At 35.5% G+C, this 26,823-nt stretch overlaps 1 protein-coding gene across 1 annotated transcript; it reads left to right on the top strand.

The window, feature by feature from the left end:
- The first annotated feature begins 1,308 nt into the window (after positions 1–1,308).
- st8sia2 (ST8 alpha-N-acetyl-neuraminide alpha-2,8-sialyltransferase 2) lies at positions 1,309–20,485 on the top strand. The gene is made up of 6 exons (XM_051134373.1): positions 1,309–1,993; positions 4,442–4,498; positions 5,133–5,282; positions 5,399–5,656; positions 13,411–13,704; positions 19,149–20,485. The coding sequence occupies exons 1-6, from the start codon at positions 1,812–1,814 to the stop codon at positions 19,432–19,434; spliced, it is 1,227 nt and encodes a 408-aa protein (XP_050990330.1). The 5' UTR covers positions 1,309–1,811; the 3' UTR covers positions 19,435–20,485.
- The last annotated feature ends 6,338 nt before the right edge of the window (positions 20,486–26,823 follow it).

The raw sequence follows: 26,823 nt of genomic DNA, 5'->3' as shown, positions 1-26,823 counted from the left end.
AAAAAAAACATTCAACCAAGTAGCTTTATGTTTGTCAGTGTGGCAGATCGACCAACTGTAACCTACAGTTTTTTCATCCTCGCATGAAATTCCTAATTGTGTTGCTTCCTATTGAAATTATTGTTTTTCTCCCGCTAAAATCTGCATTCGCTGATTCCCAGTGTCGTAACTGTTATTATGATTTATGCTGCTTGATATTGCAAACTGGCATTTGTTGTCATAATATTTTAATTTATTATTTTATCATTAACAAACTATGAGAAAACAGTTTTACTGTTACTGCACTCTGTTAGTAATATTTTAATTTATTATTTTAAACATTAACAAACTATGAGAAAACAGTTTTACTGCACTCTGTTATTCTTCTAGTTATTTATAAAGTGGCTAATGAGTCTTGCACATTCACAGGAAATAACATACTTTTGCAGTAAAAAAGGGTGGATATTCTATAACAAATTAATTTTACTTTTCCTGTACATCTTCCATTATTTTGGGGAAATTTCACATGCATAAAAATAAATTATTTAGCAAATTTCGGGGGATTTTTGCAAAGTTTTCGTTAACTTACCGGAATTTTTCCACCCCTTTTGCAACCCTAACCAAGATATAGGCTATATAACAAATTATTTTTAGCAGCATTTTGCATTTCTGTAGAGGTTTTTTTTTTTTTTTTTTTTTTTTTTTTTTTTTGTAGCTTCATTACGGTTGAACGTCATGGTACTCTCGTGAACTTGCATCGAAGAGTGACATGGAAGAGAAGAAATTGTTAAAGTCGTTATTTTTGTTTTCTCTGCACACAAAAAGTATTCTCGCAGCTTCACAAAATTACAGTTGAACTACTGATGTCAAATGGACTATTTTAACGATGTCCTTACTACGTTTCTGGGCCTTCAACATGTCAGTTATGTTGTTGTCTATGCAAGGTCAGAAAGCTCTCAGATTTCATCAAAAATATCTTAATTTGTGCTCCGAAGATGAACGAAGGACTTACGGGTTTGGAACGACATAAGGGTGAGTAATTAATGACAGAATTGTCATTTTTGAATGAACTATCCTTTTAAGCATTAAACATGATTGAGGTGAGGCTGATTTTGGACATTGAAAAACATTGAATAGTCTATTATATGACAAATAAAGTTCCAATAAGAAAATTCTAAAAAGTATGTCGCCCTAAAAACCAAAGTCTTGAAAATAAAAGGTGTTTTATGGAGGAGAAAGCGCGGCAGACAGAGGGAACTGTTCTGATTGGCTGTGATTTGTGATTGATTATGTCTCGTCGTGCAGCTGTTTCAGGTTCATTGTGGACAGACAAATGGGTTGTCGCTGTAACCCTGTCGCGTCGCACCTGGTTAGGACCAGGTTTTAGAATTAGAGGTTAGAAAAGACCATTAGCTCAATCTTAAAACAATAGAAGTCAATGGAAAGTCCTCACCGTCTGTGTCTTTGTCAAATAGAAACAAAGAGAGCAAGACGGAGAGGGGGACTCATATTTCATACTCAATTTCAAATCCACGCCTTCTGCCTCCTCTATATACCAATTACTCGGCTTAGCCGAATGCATAGCATTTATATGTGAGTTTATGCACCTTGCAGGCAAAGTTTCAAGGGAACTGCCACCCACCAGATCTCTCCGAGGAGTAGCGGCAGGAGTACAAGAGAAGAAAGGACGTTCACGTTTGCCTCATCTCTACACTACTTTCGTAAAGGTGGAAGAAGCTGATGGACGCGATATTTAATGCAGACAACTGTTCGGTAACCTGCACGGGCAGTTAGAATGGTCCGGCTTTGTCGAGGAGACGGAGGAACATTGCATGTGTTGCAGTGTGAAAGAAGAACAGATTTCTATTGCGCTTATAGTTCAACGCATCTGTAGAATCGCTCAGATCGGCCAAGTCATGTCTTTTGAATTCCGAATACTGATGTTTGGAATCGGGACAGCCCTGGTTATATTTGTGATTATAGCTGATATATCGGAAGTGGAGGAAGAAATCGCGTAAGTAAATTCGATTAACGCACAATAAACAATACCGACGAATATATCACATTCTTGTTTGGTCTTCCTATTTGTTTCAATGCGCTCTGTGGTGTTTATGTTTAGGACATTGTCCTCCGTGCTTTGATTGTCTCAAGAGAGACTTTGTAGAAGCTCAAACAATGGACAGTCCATTTAGGACTAGCCTGAGCTGCGTATTTCATCGGCTTGTATATCATTAAAATACAGAAAATACCAGCGAGCTGTACGTTATATTTATTTGAATATTTTGTGTATTTTTTTTCTCTAAGGTTACTTGAGGAAGCTGTGAAACTGAGCTTTTGGAAAATAGTCTAACTGGTCCAGTTAGTCCAAGCAGGTCATTAGGTGGTCTAAGCTGTTCGGTAGCTGTCTGACAAGCTACCATCTTCCAAAAAGCCAGTCTGACCACCCCACTGAGCTGATTTGTTCCAAAATGATTTCCCACCTTACCAACTTAATGACCGCCTTGGACCCGCTAATAACCGTCTGGGGCCAGCTTAGACCAGCTACAATGTTCTAAAACACAGACTACGTCTTAAACTGTGTTTTCCTGCTGGATTGGTTTGGTCTTTCATCAAACAGGGTAATACTGTGTCTAAGTCAAAAGAGGGAGACAATGTGTTGTCCCGAGGACTATTGTTTGCAAAGCCACAGCTTGGGTATGCGAATACTTAAATTTGAGAAAACAGCTCACATGTTTGATATCACGATAGTAGTTAGAAGTAGTTCTGTGGAATCTGAAGCTTTTAAAGTTAATCTTTTATCTATTCAGAGTAAGCGAGAACACATTTTGGAATCATTTTTGCTGAATGTTGTTTAATACATACAGTTTTTGATTATTAATGCTTGGCCCGTCTCCAAACGAGTCCTTCAGACTTTGCTGAGTATGAAACCTTGTGTGAGAGTCATCGGATAAATGCAGCTGACCCTGGTGCTCTAACGGATGGCTGTTGGTTTGTGGTTGTGTTCTACTCTTGAGCGTGTACTGTTTGCACCCATTCACGGCAAGTGAAAAGACGGTCTGATCTGTGGTTTGTGGCAGCTAGGGGATTACTGTTTGATTTGTGACTTTAAAGCTACAGCCTGGAGACAAAAATGAACAGTTTGCCTTTCCTCAGCTATAATTGAACCCCGTAGCAGAAATCCTCAGGCTTACATAATTGCAAAATCTAGCTGTCTCGGGACATACACTTTAAAGCTCTCGAGTGAGAAGAATGTTTGTGTGTGGATGGATTAATTGCATGAGAAAACAACACTTAAACACAAGTGCATGCTGCCAAGATGCGCACACAGTGCTTAATTTTTAAATGGATCATGCTCTGAGTTGCTGCGTTTGGCATTTTATGCAAAGTATTTGGCTTGTTTGCTTGGTACCGTGAGATTGTATTTCATCTTTCTGCAGCGGTGATTACAATTTATCCATTTAGCATGGAAAGGGAATATTTCCTCCCTCGTATTTGCTAAACCAAAATATCCCAGAGACAAAATATAATTGTAAAATCCCAATTTGGAAATTTCACACCTCATTTACTAGCTGTCAGAAGGCATTAGGCAATGCTTATGATCTAATTTTTGCTTAAGTTATTGGTGAGATTTATAATTTATTGCAATTTAGAATATTATTCCATATCAAACAAAGGATCTAAGGGGTATATCTCTGAGCAGTTATAAGCGCTTTGAAGCAACACCACCATTAAATCTGCATTTGAAGCTGCTCCCCAGAATTTTAAGAGATCTGTGCTCTGTCTGCTTAATAATGCACGTAGCCATGACTTTGGGGGAGACATGGAGAACATTACAGTGAGTGGTAGACAAATAAGACTGATTTGCTCAAGGAGACAATGCTGTCCTGTCCTAACTGCTTTGAAGGGGCACCCAGCCAGTTACCTATTGTCCTTGCCGTTATGTTCGAAATGAATAGTTCACCCAAAGATGGTCATTTGCACATCCACACACCATCCAAGATGTAGATGAGCTGCTTCATCAGAACAGACTTGGAGAAATTTAGTGTTACATCACTTGCACACCAAAGAATCCTCTGCAGTGAATAGGTGCCATCAGAATCAGAGTCCAAACAGCTGATAAAATAATCCACAAGACCATCATTTAACATCTTGTGGTGTGAAAAGCTGCATGTTTGTAATAAATTCTACTGCTAAATTTCTCCAAAATGTACTCGTCCTTCAGTTTTTAGTATATATTCCAACACTTTTTTAACCTTGTGTTTGTACCATCAAAATATTCGAAAGAGTTTAGAAATGGAATGGCTCATATTAAGTCTTAAATAAACTTCATCATAATTCAATTTCATATATTTTTCCAGTCCACGGTCTAATTGCCTTTACTTCAATTATCTACTTGGAGAGCATTATTAATGGTCATATTACTGGATAATGATGATGAATATTTTATGCCTTCTGCTCTTAGGAACATTGAAGATTCACAGAAGTTTCACTTAAAAAGCTTTGTCCTTCAATCCAGCAGGTTTGTAATCTGATTTATTACATTTATGATTTATGGAGTTTTCAAGAGAAAATGTCATTGACGTTTAAAACCACATTTTAAAGTCTGTTTTTCAGTGTTATTGTTTAGTCCATGGGACCTAAAAAGACCATTTTCTGTTTATTTGCATGTTAATTATTTAAACACACTTAAAATCTTTTTTTGCCCCACTTTATATTAGGTGGCTTTAACTACTATGTACTTGCATTTAAATTAATCATTTGATTTAGTGCACTTATTGTGCACATACTTTTTTATATTGTACTTGTATTTTAAAAAATACCTGTATGTAATTACATCTGTAATTAATTTCTGTAATTACATTTATAGTACGCTGACCCATCCCTTACCTTAACCCACTCTTAAACTTACCCAATACCACCAGCAAACACAATAAGTAAATTGTACTTATTTTTCTATGCAAGTACATAGTAGTTAAGGCCATCTAATATAAAATGGGACCACTTTTTCATATTACTGATTCATCAGGGTTTCAAGAAATCATTACATGATTTACCAAAACATATTTTGAGCTGCCAGATGTTGTTTTTTGAAGCTGTGTCTAACTATGATGTTTGGTAGGAATGCATAAACATGGTCTTTTTTTCTCCATCAGGAATTCAGTCTTGAATGCTGCTCCTACTTCTCTAGTCACCTATAGAAAGAGCAAAGTTGTTTCTTCTTCACTGCCAGGCATAAAGCGAAAAACCAGCAATTCATCCTCACCTGAATGGACTTTCAACAGAACTTTGTCTAACCTCATCAGGTACGGCTTGAAGTTATTCAAAAGCACAGTATGGCATTTCTAAAGAATGTGGTTTCCTGTTAATACTCTGCTTCTTAATCCCTTAGCATTCATGTTATTTTTCATTTTCCTTCTAGGAAAAACATTTTGAGGTTTCTGGATGCTGAGAGGGACATTTCAATTCTTAAGAGCACCTTTAAACCTGGTGATGTGATACATTATATATTTGACCGCCAGAGCACCACGAACATCTCTGAGAACCTGTACCACCTTTTGCCGACGGTGTCTCCCATGAAGAACCAGCATTACAAACGATGTGCCATCGTAGGGAACTCTGGGATACTACTGAACAGCAGCTGCGGCAGAGAGATTGATTCACATGACTTTGTCATTAGGTAAACATCTTTTCTTCTGTCTTCTGACGCAGTGTTCGAAAGTTTGTGCTCTGTTGATGTAACCTCAGCCAGCTCTCATCCTGAAACAAACAATAAATGTACCTAAAATAGCTGTAAAGAATAATTCTAAAATAGAGTCTTATAAGTTCCAAGATCTGGAAAATGTAAACGGAATCACAGAATCCAGTCATAAAAATGGAATTTACTGTATAACGCAGAATCTGCCAAATTTTGGATGAATACATCAAAAGTAGGTCAGTACATTTAATAAAAATGCATTATGGACTAGTGTCTGTGAATATTAAGCTGCAAAAATACAATTTAAATATGAATCCTGCATGTTCTGTGCGTCTCTATGTGAATAAATGGTGCAAACGCGCAGTTTCCTTTACTACACACATACCGAGGCGCACGTGATGCTCACAATGTTTTCACCCTCTGCCGCCTCAATGTACGAGTACATAAATACATGAAAATAATCTTTAAAAATGCTCTGAGAGTCACTTCATGAGCATTTTATCTCATGTTATCTCATATTTTTTCTTTTTTTAATTGTAAAAATCGTCATATTATATACAAACAGAAACTTCACCGCAACGTCTAAATAAAAGTTTGGTTTAACTTGAAGAAACTGTGACAGAAATATATTACTTACCTAATAAACTATGATAGTACTACTACTACTACTACTTAAGGAATATTTACAAGAAAAATTATTTGCCAGAATTTTTTTGCCAGAGAAAAAAAAAAAAAAGAAAAGAAAAAAATAAAAGCAATAGATAAAATGTTTGTTTGTTTGTTTGTTTGTTTTTAGAAAATCAATTAATTAGAGATGATTTTGCTTATTAAAATGTAATTAAACCATTAAAATGTAATCCAGAGAATTAACACTAAATTTGAAAAAAAAAAAAAAAAAAAAAACATATTTCATAGGGCCTTAAAATGTAATTCAACTTTTTAAATTGTGTAAGTTTCATGATTTCTATTAATTAGACATGCTTTCTGATTCATTTTTTTTTTTAAAAAAAAAAATCTGAAAAATAAAACTGGGGAAAAAATAAAACTAAATATAAAACTCTTTTTTTGGTCCTTAATACCGGATTTATTTTAAAGGGGTTATTTTCCACAAGTTGATATGATTCTTTAGGGTCTTAATGAAAGTCTATAATATACTTTGGTTAAAAATTCTCAGTGGTAGTGTAAAACGACACCCTTTTTACCTTGCCAAAATCAGCTCTGTAAAAATCATCCCATTCTGGTCGAGGCTGCTTCAAATGCAAATGAGCTCTGCTCGCCCCGTCCCTCTCTTCTCTCTGTGGAGTGACGAGCCTGTTTACTTTAGCCACATTTAGCTGCTAAACTTGCTAACTAGCACATTATTAGGAAAGGCGATCGCAAAGATTCATAAAAAACCCTTATACTCACTTCTGCTGTAAGTGAAGCTGGATCACGAATGATTCGCACAAACATAGACGGATATATGTAGATCAGGAGGCACATTCCCTTCACAAACAAACCTAATTCACTGCATTTTCAGTGGCTCAGATGTTGGGAGTATATGACGACCCCTATGTTCATTATTACATCCAGCAACACAACACCTCAATCGCTCAATTTGTGTGTCACTTACATCCCTGCTCAGGCATCAAAACATGGAGGTTGGACTGTTACAACTGATCTTACGTAAGACGCTAATGTCAATCAACTATCGTGGGATTTATTTAAGTGATAAATGTAAAAGACTGTGCCTCATTGTTAAAAAAAAAAGTGCAGTTGCCACTGTTTCTCATAAATTGGTCTTTATTTCTTGTAACAGTATGACTTTATTTCTTTGAACCTTTTTCTCTTTTTTTTTTTTTTTCTGAGGCAGAATCTTGTTTTCTTGAATAACAGGCAACAAAAACCAGATACAGAGATTTCAACAGGTTTGCAAGGTTGACGTTAATTTATTATGAAGTTACTTGAAACATTTTTCATGAATTGTTTGTGCTGTTTGTATCTTCTGCAGCCAGGTAGTCACATTCTCTACATACAATTTTAAACTTACTTTTAAAAAAAGGGTTGGATTTCAAACATGTTACGATCTGTGACACAATGCACTTTTGAAAAGCTGTCAGTACTACATCCAGGCTTGACTCATACTGTCAGAAGGCTTTCAGAACTGAAGGGTGATACATACTGCAATTAGTGACCAGCTGAGCCAATATGACATTTGTATAAGTCATACTAAGCCATAGCCCTGGAAACGTAATTAGGCTGTCTTCTAAAAGTGACTAAAGTTCACTTGCCTTTATAATGCTCTGCCTACAGCCGAAAGCTGTTTGCTTGAGAAAACATTTACCGCGGTGTGCTTCATGTGATACGCTAGTGTAATTTTCCCAATCCTAAATGAGTCTTCATCAGCCCAGCTGTGCTCTTAGGACATTAATGTCATTCAGTCTCAGTCCAGGGACATACAGAGCCTCAAAGATTAAGTAATGGAGGAACTTAAATCCCTCCTGTGTGTTTGGCATGGCTTTTCTGCTGGGCAAGGACAAGACCGTGTGGGAGTGTGACCGTGACTGCTAAGCCTCGGCAGTCGGCGTGGTGCCAGCGTTGAAAGGTTTTCCAGGTATTGTGGCAAGATGATAATGCCAACACGGCGCTCAGTATTTGCTTTAAAGTCACCTCTGTGTGTCTTTATGGATTTTTTGAAGTTAAATGATGGGATGAGCTGTAAAATGCACTCACTTAGTATATATGAGCATTCTGCATGTGAGAAGATAATACCTACTGTAGTTGTAATGCTGTGGTTTACACAAAGATAAATTACTTGTTTTACAGCAAGTCTGGACTGAAGGCCATTTACTCATTCTTACTTTTTTGCTCTTTTTATGACACATTGTTAATATCACTCTAGATGCTCAATAGTCTGCCAGCGATGTTGAATCACAACCGTACAAACTTGTATTTGAAGGTACTTGGAAAAAAGACAAAGGTACAAAACTGTGCTTAACACATTCAGTGAGGGAAATAACCACAATCCCATGAATCATTATAAAGAACAGTCAAATTAAAATGAGGAAATATAAAACAATTATATTAAAGATGCTGTGACAAGCAAATCGCAAGGAACATGATTAAAGTTGAAGTTCAACTAAAGCACCTATCGCAGATTAACAAACTTGCAGGTTTTTAAAGGGTTTTTTTTTTACTTATCATTTTAAAACAGTCCCCTATGGAGTGGTAAAATGAAAAGTATTTTTATTTCCAGAACCCAGCTGTTGTACTAGAAAAATAACTGTGAAAGAATACTCTTTAGTCTAATGTGCTATCGCACCCTTTTTGGCTACGGCGAAAACGCAACACTTATTTGAAGGATGTGCATTGACACATTAGTGTGTTATGGGTGTAATGTAGTCTCTTTGAAGCAAGCATACAGAGTAAACTGAACTTCAGATATGTTTAGTGTTGATCGCTTGTTAGTAGCTTAATGAGGAAAACTAAGGCTTGACCATATGTCAACGTGTATATGGGCCATTCTACAGAACTGGTTCAAAGTAAGACTTGGAAACATCCTGAAAAAAATCTTTTTCCACAAATTTTGTATGTATGCGAATTGTATAATATCCAAGTTACACATTTTTAGTAGCGGTGCAGTTAATTCTCATATTGTATTTTTGTTTTTAGTTCTGGATTATTTTTTTTTTTTCCCTATCCCCGAATGTGTCACTACTGAAACACTGTAATATGTAATTTAGTAAGAAGGGTTATATTGACCTTAGGGCTGGGCCCTATGTGCAAAAAAATTATCAGAATAATTTTTTTTCATATCAGTCGATATTGATAATTATCACGATAAATGTCAAATCTTTATTACTTGTAAGTCAGATTTTTGTTCCAACGTGAAAGTTGTAGAAACCAGACCATTAATTTTCTTCAACAAAAGTAAATATATAAATAGAAAAATTTATTTCTTCGTGTTCTGAGTTATATTGTATCAAATCAAGAAACAAGTTTGGGTTGTCTGATAAAGATAATGATAACAATAATGATAATAACAATAATAATAATATCACTTTTTTTGTCTCTTAAAAATGCACATTTGATAGTAGCTTCTCTAGTGAGTCCGCACAGCGTGGGAGTTTGAACTTTGGTCCGAGCGGATAAATGGTCCATGTGGCGTGATTCAAAATGAATCTGTTTCGTTCCGCTTTTGGCACATAAAAATTATATTGAACATTTATCGAACTCTTCATATCATTTTATCGAGGAAAATTATATCGTTGAATTATCGCCCAGCCCTAATTGATCTATTACGATATTGTTTACATCTGTCTTTTAAATGTATATTTTTTGCAATTTTACTTAAAAGTTTTTAGAGATAAATTAATAACAATTACAATTTTAACAATATTTCAACTGTAATTTTGTGAGATTTATTGTATTTTAAATCTGTTTTTTTTCTTTGTAAAAGGTATAAAGTTAATCATACTGGTTTCAAAGTTAAGGATTCATTAGTTAAAATATACACTGAACCAAACACTATCATAACATCTTAGTTCATAATTTAATATTCTTTATTTTTGAGAAAACATCCCATGTTTTGGTCGTGACTGCACATTTTTCAGTAGTGACAGTAATGTTTTGTTAGCGACCACATCAAATTACAGAATTTTAACTCTAAGACTACTAAAACATACTAAAATACAAAAAATAAAAATTTGTAAGTGTACAAAATAGTTTATTTCCTCTTTGAAGATTTACAGGTGTTCCCTTTTGTCACTACCGAAACAATGATGACGTGTCAATTTTAGATGCTTTTGAACCCAACTCAAAGATGCTAATCAGTACATGATTAGCTAACACAGTTCTGAACAGCTGTATACACATAAAAACTAAATTTTATGGCCTAAAAAAAAAACAATGCCACTTACGAAACTTGACCAAATGTTTAGATCGTAAATGTTTCGGTAGTACACCCTTAAAAATATAGGTACTTTAAAAGGTTCTTCAAAGCGATGCCATAGAAGAACCATTTTTGGTTCCACAAAGAACCATTCAGTCAATGGTTCTTTAAAAAACCATCTATTTCTGACCTTTTTATAATCTGAAGAACCTTTTTTCGCCACAGAGAACCTTTTGTGACAGAAAGGTTCTTCATTTGTTAAAGGTTCTTTATGGAACCATTTAAACAAAAACGTGAAGCACCTTTATTTTTAAGAGTGTAGGGCTGGGCGATATGGCAAAAAAATTTAAATCTTTATTTATTTATTTATTTGTTTGTTTGTTTTGACCGATTTGTTTGGTTCGTTTGACCGATTCTCAATATTTTTATTTTTTTTAATGATTTTTAACTAGACAAATTTAAAATTCTGTTCCAAGTGTATCACACATAAAGTTAACATGATGTAAATGTTAAATAAATCACTTGTTAAATATCTTTGCAGAAAAGATCCATGAACTACAACTACATCTTGTACAAACTTGTCTTGACATATTATATGTTAAGAAATAATATGAGGAAAATGCTTTTAAAAAGTCTCAGAAGTCAAGGTAATTTAAACTCAAAATGACTGAAGGTACAAAACCAGTAGACTATTATTAACTATAAATGTTCTGTAAAAACGATGAACAGCAGCTTTCAGCCTGCCGTCATGATGCAAACATGAAACATCAGGCACACAGTAGCAGTTCTTAACAAGGTTTTTTTATTTGATTGCGCTGCCTTTTCATTGTTTTTTTTTTTTTTCTGTGTAAAACAATGAAAATAAGTACCGCAACGGTAACGGAAACATTTGAAGTTTCGGTAGTGACACTTTTTTTTTTTGTGTGTTTTTGTGTGTGTGTGTGTGTTATTCCATAAATTTTAGTTTGTATGTGTGCACAACTGTTCAGAACTGTGTTAGCTAATCATGTGCTGATTAGCATCTTTGACACGTTTTTATAATGCCTGAAACGGCGTTATAAAAACGTGGCACTCAAGTTTAAAGTTCACTCCTAAATTCTTGCGTGTTTTTCCTCTTCCACTGCCCACGTGACATCTTTGTCAACACAACAGCACATTCTGTGTGAATGGTGCCTAGGGATATGAGCGTGTCACACGTGAGCAGTTAGTGGAGAAGTCCACTTCCAAAACAAAGATTCACATATAATGTACTCACCCCCTTGTCATCCAAGATGTTCATGTCTTTCTTTCTTCAGTTGTAAAGAAATTGTTTTTTGAGGAAAACATTTCTGCATTTTTCTCCATATAATGGACTGATATGGTGCCCCGATTTTGAACTTCCAAAAGGCAGTTTAAATGCAGCTTCAAACGATCAAAAAATGCGGATGTAAGTGATCCCAGCCAAAAGGAAGAAGGGTCTTATCTAGTGAAACGATCGGTTATTTTAATTTAAAAAATAAATTTTAAATACTTTTAAATCTCAAACACTCGTCTTGCCCTGCTCTGCCTGAACTCTGTGTATTCTGACTCAAGACAGGGTATGTCGAAAAAATCAGATCGTCTTTTCTCCCTCAACTTTAGAAATCATTTCAAAATCATCCTGCATCGCTGCAGAAGTACCGACCCAGTCTTTGCAAAGTGAACATGCAAAGATCAAACACCTTTAACAAAAAAGGTAAAATGGCAATATAGGACGATTTTGAAGTTGAGGGAGAAAATACGATCAGAGTTTTTCGACATACCCTAACTGTCATGAACCAGAAAAAAACAGTGAAGGCAGAGTAAGACAAGACGAGCGTTTGACATTAAATTGTATATAAATTGTATTATTTTTATGAAAATAACTGACCATTTTGCTAGATAAGACCCTTCTTTCTCGGCTGGGACAATCGTTGGGATCATTTGAAGTCGCATTTAAACTGCAGGTTTAAAATAGAACTTTGGAAGTTCAAAATCAGGGGCACCATATCAGTCCATTATATGGAGAAAAATGCTGAAATGTTTTCCTCAAAAAACATAATTTCTTTACGAATGAAGAAAGATTTGAACATCTTGGATGACAAGGGGGTGAGTACATTATATGTGAATCTTTGTTTTGGAAGTGGACTTCTCCTTTAATCACGCGCGCCGACGTGCGGTTGGATCATTCCTTTCTCTTTACCGTTATCATTGGCATATTGTCAGTGTCTAATTCTAGCTTTTGGCAATATTTCCATTCAAAGTTGTGATTCCTCAATTTTTAAAAAATAAAATCGTGGCAAAACATAAAATTCGAATTAATTGAGTAAATTGTGACCATTTCGGTAGTGACGATTTTAGATGCTTTTAAACCAAGCTCCAAGATGCACACACAAAAACAAAATTTTATGGAGTAACACCCAAACAAAGCAATGATGTCACTACTGAAACGTCACCAAATGTTTCGTAATGACTGTTACGGTAGTGGCAATTTTAAATACTTTTGAGCTCAGCTTCAAGATGCTAATCAGTACATGATTAGCTAATGCAGTTCTGAGTAGTTGTACACATAGAAAAACTAAAAGTTATGGAAAAACACCAAAAAAGTGTTTAATTTCACTTGTTAGCAAGTGACATTTTCTTAAAGTTACACACAGATTTTCAGACCTTTGAACACATTTACTTCAAAATGATGGTGCCTATCTACTCACCATGTAGCTATGAAAGCGAATATTTCCTGATCATAAATGTAGGGGTGCAGTTAAAATAAGTCTAGCCAATGGACTAAAACGTACACCTCCTCAGAGGAAACGCCCCTGAGATACTTGAGATAATAAGATTTAACCATATGAATGTGTGTGTTTCCAAGGTGTAACCTGGCTCCAGTGGAGGAGTATGCGACTGATGTGGGTCTGCGCACCAATCTGGTGACTATGAACCCTTCTGTGGTGCAGCGTGCTTTTCAGGACCTGAACAGTGAAGAGTGGGTGCAGCGCTTCGTCCACAGGCTGCAGAGCCTCAGCGGGAGTGTGCTGTGGATCCCTGCCTTCATGGCTAAAGGAGGAGAGGAGCGAGTGGAGTGGGCCATCCGCCTAATTCTTCTGCATACCGTGAACGTCCGCACCGCCTTCCCCTCCCTGCGTCTGCTCCATGCTGTCAGAGGGTACGTGCCTGCGCATTTAAGCCTACTCAACACCCATGCTCGCTGAAGCAGGTGTATCAAGCCTGTCGCTATTTATAGATCAGGCATCAATACATTCACATCCTACTCGGCGTCCACAGCATGGGACTGGATCGAGGTGCACACTAAGTGCACACCGGCATCTATATATCTATATTTTTTTTTTTTTTACAGAAAGTCTTTGTTAGTTCGCTCAATGAATTCAAGCCCCTCTGGGCTCAATTGTAGTTTCTTGTCTTTAAATAGCGCAGCCTTTGCCTCTTTCATTGACCTCTGCATATTTTAAGTCTGCCATTCAGCCCTCCCTCAGAGCAGAGTGGCTGGAACCCACCATCCTTTCAATGCACCTAGCTGAGGATGGCTTTTCTTAGACCGGTCTGTGTAACATGCGTTGCCGAGGCCAGAATAAAGGTCAAGTGAGACAGCTGTTCAGTGAATGGTGTACTGAAAAAAATATGCCATTACAATATGTTGTAGTTGTTCAAGTGTTAAAAAGTAGTGCATTTGTAAAGGAATAGCTCATCCAAAAATTACATCTGCAATTTTTTTTTTTTTTTTTTCATCTGCATACACTCACAAAAAAAATGTGAAGGATCTTCATTGGAAAAAACATTTTGAGAATCTCAAAAATTGCTAGTAAATTTTACAAACAGTTGCAAAGAAACAGGATAACACATTAAATTAAACATGAAAGAAATGAAGTAGAAAAACAAAAATAGCGTTTTCTTGTCAAACGTGTCAGAAATCTATAGAAGCCTGTTTCAGCCACTGAAAGAAAAAAAGGTAATTGACTTTCTTTTTTCTCACAATTCTGACTTTTTTCTTGCTATTGTGAGGTTACGTCTTGCAATTTTGTCTTTTTTCTCAGAATTGCATGATACAAACTTGCAATTCTTACTTTTTTTTTTTTTTTCTCAGAATTGTGAGTTTATGTATCACAGTTTTGACTTTATAACATACAATTGGGAGTTTTTCTTGCAATTGTGAGTTTACATCTTGTAATTTTGTCTTTTTTTTCCTTAGAATTGCTTGATATAAACTTGTAATTCTGATTTTTTTCTCAGAATTGTGAGAGATAAACTTGCAGTTCTGTGAAATGAAGTCAAAGTTGCGAAATATAAACTCACAATTGACTTTCTCTCAGAATTGTGAGTTTATATATCACAGTTTTGACTTTATAACATGCAATTGGGAGGTTTTTTTTGCAATTGTGAGTTTACATCTTGCAGTCGTCTTTTTTTTCCTCAGAATTGCGTGATAGAAACTTGCAATTCTGATTTTATTTTCTCAGAATTTTGAGATATAAACTTCCAATTATGTGAGAAGTCAGAATTGCGAGATATATTGACTTTCTCAGAAATGTAAGTTTATATCTCACAGTTTTGACTTTATAACATGTAATCGCGAGTTTTTCTTGCAATTGTGAGTTTACGTCTTGCAATTTTGTCTTTTTTTTTTTTTTTTTTTTTTTTTTTTTTTTTTCTCAGGATTGCGTGATACAACCTTCAATTCTGATTTTTTTTTTCCTCGGAAAATATAAATTTGATTAGATATAAACTTAGAGATATATAGAGATATAAACTTGCAATTCTGAGAAATGAAGTCAGAATTGCATGATTATAAATTTGCATTTAGAGAATTGAGAGATATAAACTCACAACTGACTTTTCAGAATTGTGAGTTTATATCACAATTCTGATTGTATAACATGCAATTGTGAGTTTAAATTGCGAAAAAAGTTAAAAAAAAATAAAATTGCGAAGGAAAGCTATAAACTCGTAATTCTGAGAACATAGTATTTTTTTCCTCAATTTATAACTCAATTTTGAGAAAGCCAGAATTGGGAGATATAAACTCACATTTGTGAGGGAAAGAGTTTGTTTTTTGTTTTTTTTTGTTTTTTTTAAATCTTGCAATTTTCAGTTATTTCTCACAATTGTGAGTTTATCTCATGCAGTTCTGAGAAGAAAATTCTGTATTGTGAAATAAGTCGCAATAACCTTTTTTTTTTTTTTTTTTTTTTTTTTTTTTTTTTTTTTTGGGCCTCCCATAGGTATTTACAACTTTGAAAAATATATTGTTTCCATGTAGTTTAAATGAGCAAGATTTCAAGTCATTAAATAGCTTTAGATGGTGCATCCCATTTTTTAAATCTAAAAAACTCAATTTATGCTTATTTTCAGTAGCTGCATTAAAATGTATTTGTACTTGTTGATGAATCATCATTGTTGCAGTGAAGGAAAAAAAAAACAAACATTTTATGTGTTTTCAGTGTAGGTTTGCAGGCTGTATTGAATGTGATACAATAGAAAGACTGTGAAATAAGGGCAAGAAACATATTGAGTTGTCCTTGTGGGATGCATGCCAGAACAATGGTTCTTATGAGCTGGTTCTTTTAATTTATAATTCACAAAGACCCCATAAATTCATAAAGTTACCAGTTTGAATAGGTCTAAATCAATGGCCTCTATAATTTACAGCATTAGCAGAGAGATTTACTTGATACAATATTGTTCAAAATATGTAGAGAGAGAGTTTTTAACATTGATGATAATAAGAAATGTCTCTTGAGCACCAAATCGGCATATTAGAATGATTTCTGAAGAATGGAGTACTGATTGCTGAAAATTCAGCTTTGCCATTACAGGAAAAAATTACAGGTTAAAATATTATGAAATGAAAACTAATATTTCACAATATTTTTTTTCTTTTAAATATAATTCCAAATGAATCTGAATACAGAAATCTGTACTCAGCCCTAATGTACAAAGTCCAGATGTAGCTTTGAGATACCGGACCCCCTTTGTTATCTAAATCTCCTTTTAGTATACCAGCCTCCCTTTTGCCTCAGTCGTTCTGAATGAATGACACCTCACGGATACACAGAGAAAGCCCTATTGTAAGGGTTTTTCAGGGGTGAGTGGACTGGAGAGGGTTCAGTGCATCTTAATAGACATTGTTCAATTGTCTGATCTCCTCCTTTTAAACGTGGAAGAGCTGCATAGCCGTCAGGTTTGGATGTGGGCGAGTTTAGCATAGGAATATTTTAAAAAGGGGATTTAGCCTAAATTCAGCAGCCGAGCTCAGGGTCCTTTTTTAGTAACCTTAGCTGTTAACACACTTAGGATTTTATAATCCCCTGTTACATTTGGATTGGCACTTTTTTGGAATCTTACACACTTACTGTTCAAGTTTTAGGTGAGGTAACTTTTTTTTTTAAGGTAACTTTTTTTTTTAAGTAGAAGGTGGATGCATTTTTCTCAGTCCTGTTTCCAAAACTCGTGTCTTTTTGAAAAGCATGTTTAAAATGTCAACAAATTCCTTCATTTTCCCCTCGGACAGGCGTTTATTTTAAAGAAATTGTTAGTTTCATGGTCATACAAAAATTGGCCATAAAAAAATTCATTATAAAAATGAGTATAGTATATAGGAGTATGTGAGTAACAGGACTAAAAAATTAAGAGGGTTGTTGTATAGAGACATGGAGTACATGCAAATTATAGTGATTCACCAAAGATTTGTGTTTTAAAATAAACAAGCAACATCTACAAAATAATTTAGGTAACAGGACAGTATATTTATATTGACGCTCCCAGCCACCATTACAATATCATCAAATATACAAAAAAGAAAATGAGACCATGTACTTTCAGTCATTTCATTGCCTTCAGAAGATCCAGATGTTACAATATCCAGTTGAAAATCCTGTGGAATTTTCTCAGTTTTTTTTATAGGGGGAAATGTATTAGGGCAACAGGACTGAGTGAAAACCTCTGGACATGACAAAAAATGCATAATAAAAATTATTCTTGAAGGATTTTAAACATATGTAATGTTAAAATGTAGTGTTAGACACTGGGGACATGTACAAATGCTACATTTTCAGTGTTTTAGGTAGTTTGTAATAATTTTTAAAATGATTTATTTTAAATTTGCAGTTAGGTTAATATGCAGGACACTTTGGTTAATAATAACATTTTTATATATTAATATTTTATAGTTAATTTGTATGCATATTTGTACATGTAATGTCCTGGTGACAGAAATGGCACCCATTCGGTGGAATGGGCCTTAATATAAAATATAGCTGCAAGTAGCGATGACGGGCCCAAGCCATCAGTGCAGCCGCCACCTTGGTGCCATCAGGAAAACGGTGCCCAGCAGGTGCATGCATTTACAGTAATCCTCTGGCAGTTTGGATTGAAGGGTTACAGCAATGAAAGGGTTACACTATAAAATCAAATGTGTGAAACACACACACACACACACTAAAATGTGTATTGTATCTATAGTACTATAGATTTATTTTGAAATAAATGTATGTAAAGCACAGTTGGAATATGGAGGTAAACAAAAATACAAAATAAAAATTATTTCTGAAGGATTTTAAACCTTTCATGTTCAAATGTATCTTTAGACACTGGGGACATGTACAAATGCTACATTTTCAGTGTGTTAGGTAGTTTTTAAATAATTTTTTAAATAATTTTAAATTTGTAGTTAGATTCATGTGCAGGACAATTCATTTTATATGTATTTTATAGTTAATTTTTATGCATATTTGTACATATAATGTCCTGGGGACAGAAATGGCACCCATTCGATGGAATAGGCCTTAATATAAAATATAGCTGCAAGCAGTGATGACAGGCCCAAGCCATCAGTGTAACTGCCACCTTGGTGCCATCAGGAAAACGGTGCCCAGCAGGTGCATGCATTTGAAAGGTTACAGCAATGAAGGGGTTGCATTGTAAAACCAAATGTGTGAAACACACACACACAAACAAACAATAATAATCCTGAGGTGATCAATAGGGCCCTGTGCCTTAGTGGCTTGGGCCCTAATTATAGGAATAAATGTTTATTTGAGCACCAAATCAGCATATTTGAACGGTTTCTGAAGTACCATGTGTACTAATGGCTGTTAAAAATTCAACTTTGCTGTCACAGAAATAAATTCTAATTTAAAATGCATTAAATTTTTAAAAATGTTGATGCCATTTCAAAACACTGCAGTTTTTACTGTTTTTTAATCAAATACAGCCTTTGTAAGCATGAATCTTCTTTCAAAAACCTAAAATCTTACCAATCTCAAACTTTTGAACAGAAATGTCTGATTTTAACTCACCCAAAAATTAAAAATTTGGACATTAGTTACTCACCATCATGTCATTTCAAACCTGTAAGACCTTTGTTCATCTTCGGAACACAAATTAAGATATTTTTGATGAAATTCAAGAGCTTCCTGACCCTGCATAGACTGAGAAACAACTACCACGTTCAAGACCCATAAAGGTAGAAAGGACTACAAATATACAACAAACCGTATAGATCATACTAATTGTAAGAAAGTATGCACTTGAGTATAATAAATTATGGTGACTGTATGGTCGGTCTTATGTTAGTAATCATTGGCTTTCTTTCAGGTACTGGCTGACCAATCACGTCCAGATCAAACGACCCACCACCGGACTCCTGATGTACACCATGGCTACACGCTTTTGTGACGAGATCCACTTGTACGGCTTCTGGCCTTTCGCTCACGATCCCGACGGCAAACCGGTCAAGTACCACTACTACGACACACTAACTTACCACTACACATCTAGTGCCAGTCCGCACACAATGCCTTTGGAATTCAGAACTTTAAGTGCTCTTCACAGACAGGGGGCGCTGCGGTTACACACAGGACCATGTAGACTTCCAACATGAGCTTTTGCGGCCTCCAAATGACTTCATACACTGGACTTTATACATGCAGAGAGAAAAGAGACGCTGTGAAAAATCTGGATTGCCTGAATACTTCAGGTAAATCTCTGACCAAATGTGAGAACGCAATATATGAACGGGGGGATTTTTATTTTTTATTTTTTGAGACTGTCAACCTTAAGAAGGTTTTTAATCTCTAAGGCTGTTTTATAAAAAAGCATTGCTTTGTTTTTTGTTGTTTTTTTTAGCTCATGTGTCTTATTTGTTCAGATTTAGTTGAATGCCAAATTTGGCCACAAGGTGGAAGCGTATCTGAGAGGATAAAATGAGAGGTTCTTTTTTGGGACAATTTGTGTATAGTCAATTTTGAATGTCATTTATTTGTTGCCTTTGCAGTCGGTGTCTGTTGAGCCCACAGACAGCATGACTGAATGTAGGACTATTGTGTCAGTTTTTACATTTAAAATGGTAAAGTTTAGACTTAGAATTAAGATTTGACAGGGGTTTTACCACTACGTTGCTTGTTTTAGTTGTTGGACAATAATTTAGTGCCTCAAGTAGGAGATGATGTTATGCTGCATCATGTGACACTTGATAAAGTTGCCTTAGAAAGACATAGTGAGTAGTTTGTGACTATTAGCAGGTGTGAGAACTTTTGCATCGATGTGCAGTAATACTAGTGGAACATGTGCACTGCAAGCGTCTAAGCGCTCTGGTGTATTTGAACATGTTTGCACAGCGAGGCAGCTATCGGAGCGTGTGCAACCCCACGCTGAGATACTGTAGCCAAATTCAGTACACACCCAGCTGTTCACACACTCTTGTGTACTCAAGGACGGTCGACCGTGAAGGGACGTTTAGCGTGTAAACTTTGGAACTTGTTAAAGCCACATAGTAGCTGTGTTTCTGTATCTAAGGAGGGTTTTTGGGGGGAAGTTTTGGATTTCTTTTGTATGTGACGCATATAACATGTTTAAGTGAATGTATTTGTGATAACTTATAAGTAAAGAATGTACTGCTGTACTCATCTGCTCAGTGTGATAAAATGGTCCAAGTTTGCTTATTTATTTATCTTTTATTTATTCATGGATGCACTACCATTCTGCCATTTAAAAGTTTGGGGTTGGAATGGTGGTGTACATTGTATTGGATATTTTTATGATGATTTTAATTTCTGAATTAAAGCCAATTTTGGTATTTTTGGGGGGCATAAAGTAAAAAATAAAGTAAAAAACCTACGACAGGTTGACGTAAACGGTATCCTAAAATCCTATATCCTAGTTAAAATGACTTTTGTACTTATTAATATTTGAAAAAACATTAAAATTATAGAGATGCAAGGAAAAAAATATACACTACAAGTATTTTTTTTTTTTTTTTTTTTTTTTTTTTTTTCTCTTTCAAGCCTAGATTTTTGCTATTTGTGAACATTTTTGCTATTTAAAATAACTGTTTTCTATTTGAAAATATTTAAAAATGTAATTTATTCCTGTGATTTCAAATCTGAATTTTTAGCATCATTACTCCAGTCACATGATCCTTCAGAAATCATTCTAATATTCTAATTTTCTGCTAAAAAAAAAAAAAAAAAAAAAAAACATTTATTATTAATATTATTTTGAAAACAGCGGACTAGTTTTTTGGATGAATAAAAAGTTCAGAAGAACAGCATTTATCTGAAATAGAAATCGTTTGAAACATTATAAATGACTTTATCACCACTTTTGATCAATTTAAAGCATTCTTGCTAAATAGAAGTATTAATTTCTATAATTTCTTACCCAATAAAAAAATAAAATACTGACCTGATATAGTGTATAATGTTACAAAAGCTTTTTATTTCAGATAAATGCTGATCTTTGGATTTGTTTACTTATCAAAGAATCCTGAAAGAAAATGTACTCGACTGTTTTAAATATTAATAATAATAATAATAATAATAATAAAAATGTTTCTTGAACAGCAAATCAGCATATTAGAATAATTTCTGAAGGATTGTGTGACACTGAAGACTGGAGTAATGATGCTGAAAATGTAGCTTTGATCACAGGAATATATTACATTTCAAATATATATTACATATTCAAATAGTAAAAATATTTCAAAATTTTACTGTTTTTGCTGTACTTTGGATCAAATAAATGCAGGCTTGGTGAGCAGAAGAGACTTTAAACATTAAAACATTAAAAATCTTTTGACTGGTAGTGTAAATACAAATGTTTAAATATATAAATCTTTATATTTAATCTTTATATCAAATATGTCTAGATGTTTAAATGCAATTCTTTTGAAGTTTAAAACTTCTTGATACTGATTTAAAAGTTTTTGAAAACCACATTAAACCAACATGAGTAAGAATTTCAGTTCTTAAATAAATCTTGATAATATTATTATATTCTGGACACTCTTGTTTGTCAAAAAATGAGTTTTCCCAAAAATAGCTGAGTAACAAATTTCATTACATTTGCTTTGAGGTCTAATAAAAAGATGTTTTCCTAGAAGTTGTTTACTAGACGTTTTCTGGAGGCAGTTAATCAAAATTAGTGAAATATTTGAAGCCCGGCGAGGAGCTTCTCATGCGTTTTCACCCATGTGATCTGTCGTGTTTTTGACATGGAGCGTTCGCCGCACTACACGTTGCTCTTATTATGTCTCTGGTTAAGTTAAAAATAGATAATTGTCTCACCGCAGACGTCAGCAGCCCATCCGACATAATGAACGCATTTATCCGTAAAAGCACCCCTGTGTTTTGAAAAAAACAGAAACGGTCTGTAACCAATATGACTAAACTTAATTACGCCGCAACTGACTGCGGGTCACAGCTTTGAGGAACGTTCGGAAGAGATCTCCACGTTTTCTGCTTTTAGGATGTGTTAATGATTACCACAGTGTCTGGTGTTTGAGGAGAAAGGGGGATCCTTTTGTTTCCGTTTTGACTGAATGACCTGTGTGGTTAGGGAGCCTATTAACTTTGCGCCCAAAATAGCCCAGATGTTTGTAGAGATGAGAGCTGCTTTGTCTTCTTTGTATGGTAAAACTGTAACAGGCTGTGTAAAATCCTTGTTTTTTAGCTCTAAATGCATATTTTAACCTGGTACTTAAATACTTAAATGCTTTAAAAGAATAGTTCACCCAAAAATGAAAAATTAGTTGCACATTTACTTGCCCTCAGGGCATTCAAGATGATGAGTTTGAGTTAGATGAGTTTGTTTCTTCATCAGAACAAATTTGGAGAAATTTAGCATTAAATCACTCACCTCTGCAGTGAATGGGTGCCGTCAAAACGAGAGTCCAAACAGCTGATAAAAACATCACAATAATCCACAAGAAATCCATATTTTGTTCCACGAGCAATGGTTTAAAGTTATAACACTTTAATGATGGATTTGCATCATTTTCTTACAAACACAGCTTTTTACTTCAAGACGTTAATCAAGTTGTGTGGATTATTCTGATGTTTTTGTCATCTGTTTGGACTCTCATTCTGACGGTACCCATTCGCTGATCCATTGGTGAACAAGTGATGCAATGAAAAATTTCTTAATCTCTTCTGATTAAAAAACTCATCTACATCTTAGATGGCCTGAGGGTGAATACATTTGCAGCAAATTTCCATTTTTAGGTGAACTATTCCTTTAAAAAAATAATGTTCTAGACTTAAAAAACAGGAACTGAGTAAACCGGAGATGCCACAAAATGAATCCAGTCTGGGAAAAGCAAAATAGTTTATGATCTTTGAGCCACATAACGGCATTTTAGCTCGTATTTTCTGAGAAGTATGTGGTGTGATGTCTTGTCAGGCAAATTTCTGGAAATGTGGCATGTTTTAAAGGCTTGTGGGTGACCGACGCGTGAGGAGTAACTGTAGCTATACAATGACTCAGCTCAGTGAAAGTTTGTTTTAAAAGACTTTATCACAGGAAAAATACTTTAAAAAGCTTTCATGTCAGGCAAAAAGAGAATTTACAATATTCTATGTGGTGCTTCGCAAGTTATTTCAGAGGGGAATAGCCACAAAGATGGAAGCCTCATTTAACACCAAAGTTCCACATAAAGCTTCAAATGAATTTCTCAAGCCAGAATTGTGTCGTGTGGAACAAAATGTGTCCGCCTTCTGCAAGTAATGAAGTGACATGCATTCATGCGATTTAGTGAACCGTACTCTCTCAAACTCTCTCAGAGAGAAACTCTACAAAAAACATAAGTTAGAAAGTGACCATTTAAAAAGAGGTCTATTAAAATGGATACATTCTAGGTGTACACTTTAAGAAAAAAAAAAACGAGACAAAGCGGTTACTGTGGCAATACCCTGCCATACAAAAGCTCAAAGGTACATGTTGTACCTTATTTACCTCTAAGTGGTACATAAATAAGCTCCATAGTCATATCGCCTATAGAGTGTTTTCACAACGCGTCATCAGTTGTCCATATTGGCGGCAATGAACGTAAACAATGCCACTGAACCAAACAAAACTTGCATATTTTTGCTGATTATTACTGCTGAAAATTGTCAGTTTGTTATGTTTTGGTCTGTACTAATCGGTCGGACTGGGAAAAACATTTGGAGTACTATAGACTGCCAGACGTTATAACAAATTAAAGAGAAGAGTGCAAAAAAACTGAGGAACAAAAGGCATTTGTGGTTGGCCAAACTGAACCAGGATTTCCAGAGCAAGAATCCTGACAATGTTTGGCTTTGTTCTTCCCATTTCCAGTCAGGTAGGTGAAATATTAGGCTAATATCTTCGGAATTACTGCTCGTACTTTTCTTTCCACCTATTAATTTTTAGTTTGTCAAAATTAATGCGCCCTTTCCTGCTTACTTAGTCCTTCTCTATATGATTTAGCAGCTTCCACATGTTTTTTCTATGATTTGAAAAAACGTTTTTGGCAAATCCAGATAATTTACCACAGAAATAGTGTTTTTTTTTTTTTTTAAACATTTATGACTGTTGTAGCACCAGCTGTGGACTGATCCCCTTAAAACTTTGCGTGCTTGTTTAGAATCACCTGTCGCATGTGCTCAGCCGGGTTTGTGAACTTTTGAGTTTTCCTTTAGGCTTTATAGGATTTTGGGTAAATTTGGACAGGCCCCTTTTATAAACATCCCTGTTACAGCTTCCCAAAGGGCAAACTTTTTTTGATAATTATTGGCTTAGAGAGTCCAAAGAATTGTACTGCAGTGTTTTTTTTTTTTTTTTTGTTTGTTTCCCAGACTGAGTGAAAAACCTAGGATTAGTTCACAAAAAGTAGGTTTTTACATCATCTCAATCATTTAACAAACGATTTGATTGACAGCAGTGGTTCTAGAGGCAGAGTTGTCCGGAATGAGGAGTTCTATCGTATGATGTGAATATCGTGCGTATGTGCGAAAAACCGTGTGACGTACAATTGTTTACAGCATTGAAAAATGCAATGTCGCCCCCAGTGGCTGATTTCAGACCTTTGGGGCTGTGAGTCGAACAGGCCCACCAAGTTTGTTTCGATCAGCCTCCGTTAATCTTGTTTAACAGGTGCTCAGACTTCGTCAGCCAATGGTGGCCATGTTTTTTCCTTGTAGACACTTGTCGCACTTTGGACCAAGGCCGTGCACAACGACTTTCATATTGATAGGACAAATGGTTGTGCAGTTGTCACAATTTTTATGTTTTTTACCTCTTGTAGTGCCACCAAGTGGCCAGGCTCTGTGTTTTTTTTTTGTTTTTTTTTTTCCTGTAACCTCAGATTGATCTCTTAAGTGTTCTGAGTTTGATGACGATATCTCATTCCATTCAGGAGTTATAGGCATTTTACTGAAAGTGGCATTGCCACTTTCAAATGTTTTGGCATCCCTTTGCGACGGTGAGTCAGAGAATCTTTCTGCACTGGTTTGGTTTCGATCAGGTGAAAAACCTAGGACTAGTTTGCAAATGTTAGCAAAAACACCCAAAAATTTTGCCAGGCTCACGATCATCATCGTTTTGTCCGGAGTGAGCCAAGGATTCCAACGACATATGACACTTGAGCCTGCGACTAATAGTTTAGGAGTTATGAACGATTTTGCACTTTGGCTGTAGCGCCCCCTTCAGGCCGATTGGGGTGAGCCTTGGTAATGTTGTAGGCGGTGTGAGTACTACCATCCCTCCAAGTTTCAAGTTTCTACGACTTACGGTTTGGTCTGCACGATTAGTTTTATTGGAGATACTCTGATGTGAACAACAGCATGGATTGCATGGCTAATGTACTGTACTACTGGATACGTTCTTTTGCTAATTTATTCTGTCTAAACCATGGGAAAAAAACAAAAAAAACAAAACCTGTGTAAGGTGCTAAATCATATAGAGAAGAACTTGGTAACCATAAGACTTTGGCACACTAAAGTTCATAGGTGGTAAAGATACAAACAAGCAGTATTAAATAAGATATTAGCCTAATATTTCACCTACCTGACTGGAAATAAGACCAAGCATGAATGTTGTCAAGATTCTTGCCCTGGAAATCCTGGTTTAGTTTGGCCAAACGCTGCCTTTCCGCCTCAGACAGTCTTTTGCACTCGTCTTGATAGGGGTGTAAGAAAATATCTGTACACGTGTGTATCGCGATATTTTGTTTGGCGATACTGTATCGATTCTCATAAACGGAATATCTGTATTTTAAAAAATAATAATCATACAAGATTCATGACAGTTGCTTAGTTTTGAGCTTATATCCTGAACGCTAGATTGCAGTCTTCTTATCTCTGAACTTAAACAGTGACAGGAAATACTAGCATAAGGGCTTGCCGCTAAAGTTAGAGTTAATGGAGGATGAAATAATAGTTCCTGCTCCCGCCTCAGTGTAAAGTGTGGCGTCATTTCGGCGTTTGAGGTAACGTTCACTCCAGGACGCAGCAAGAGGCGGAATTGCCACGCGGCCGCCACCCCTCTGTGCAGCAGAAGCGCCCCATGCAGCCGAGCGTCCCGTGAAAGGGCCTTCGCGCCGGGCGCGGTAGGGTAGCCGTGCGGCTACCTGCTGCTTTCTCTCTCGTGGTGGGGCCGTTTTGTGCAATTGAGACGGTGCTTGCATCACGGTCTCTGTGATTCCACGCGAAGCACAATTATAATCTGAAAAACTTGCAAAAAAAGTAATTCTCAGAACAAAAAGGTTTTTAGAATGTCCAATATCTGTATTTATTCTATTGTTTTACAATTCTTTTGTTTTCTTTAGGAATCACGTAAGCACTTTTTATTGATATTAAGCAGATGTAATTAAGTTGAGATCAAAATGATCTGACATGGTTACAGTTGTAAACTTAAATTGTAAAGCAGGGTCTAAAAATATATATGGTCTGTTTATAAAAGCTTACATTTTATACATTTAATAACTAAAGAATTTTGCAAGCACTTTATTTTCCCGCTTTACTCGTACTGCACA

Source organism: Labeo rohita, chromosome 18, assembly GCF_022985175.1.
Source record: "Labeo rohita strain BAU-BD-2019 chromosome 18, IGBB_LRoh.1.0, whole genome shotgun sequence".
In the NCBI taxonomy this organism is placed as follows: Eukaryota; Metazoa; Chordata; class Actinopteri; order Cypriniformes; family Cyprinidae; genus Labeo; species Labeo rohita.
Note: the sequence above shows the minus strand (reverse complement) of the source record. Positions and strands in the feature narration are given on the sequence as shown.

Coding starts and splice junctions, on each gene's coding strand:
- st8sia2 (XM_051134373.1), top strand. CDS start 1,812: ATGTGTTGCAGTGTGAAAGAAGAACAGATTTCTATTGCGCTTATAGTT. Junction 1,994..4,441: donor GAAGTGGAGGAAGAAATCGC/GTAAGTAAATTC, acceptor TTCTGCTCTTAG/GAACATTGAAGATTCACAGA. Junction 13,705..19,148: donor CTGCTCCATGCTGTCAGAGG/GTACGTGCCTGC, acceptor GCTTTCTTTCAG/GTACTGGCTGACCAATCACG.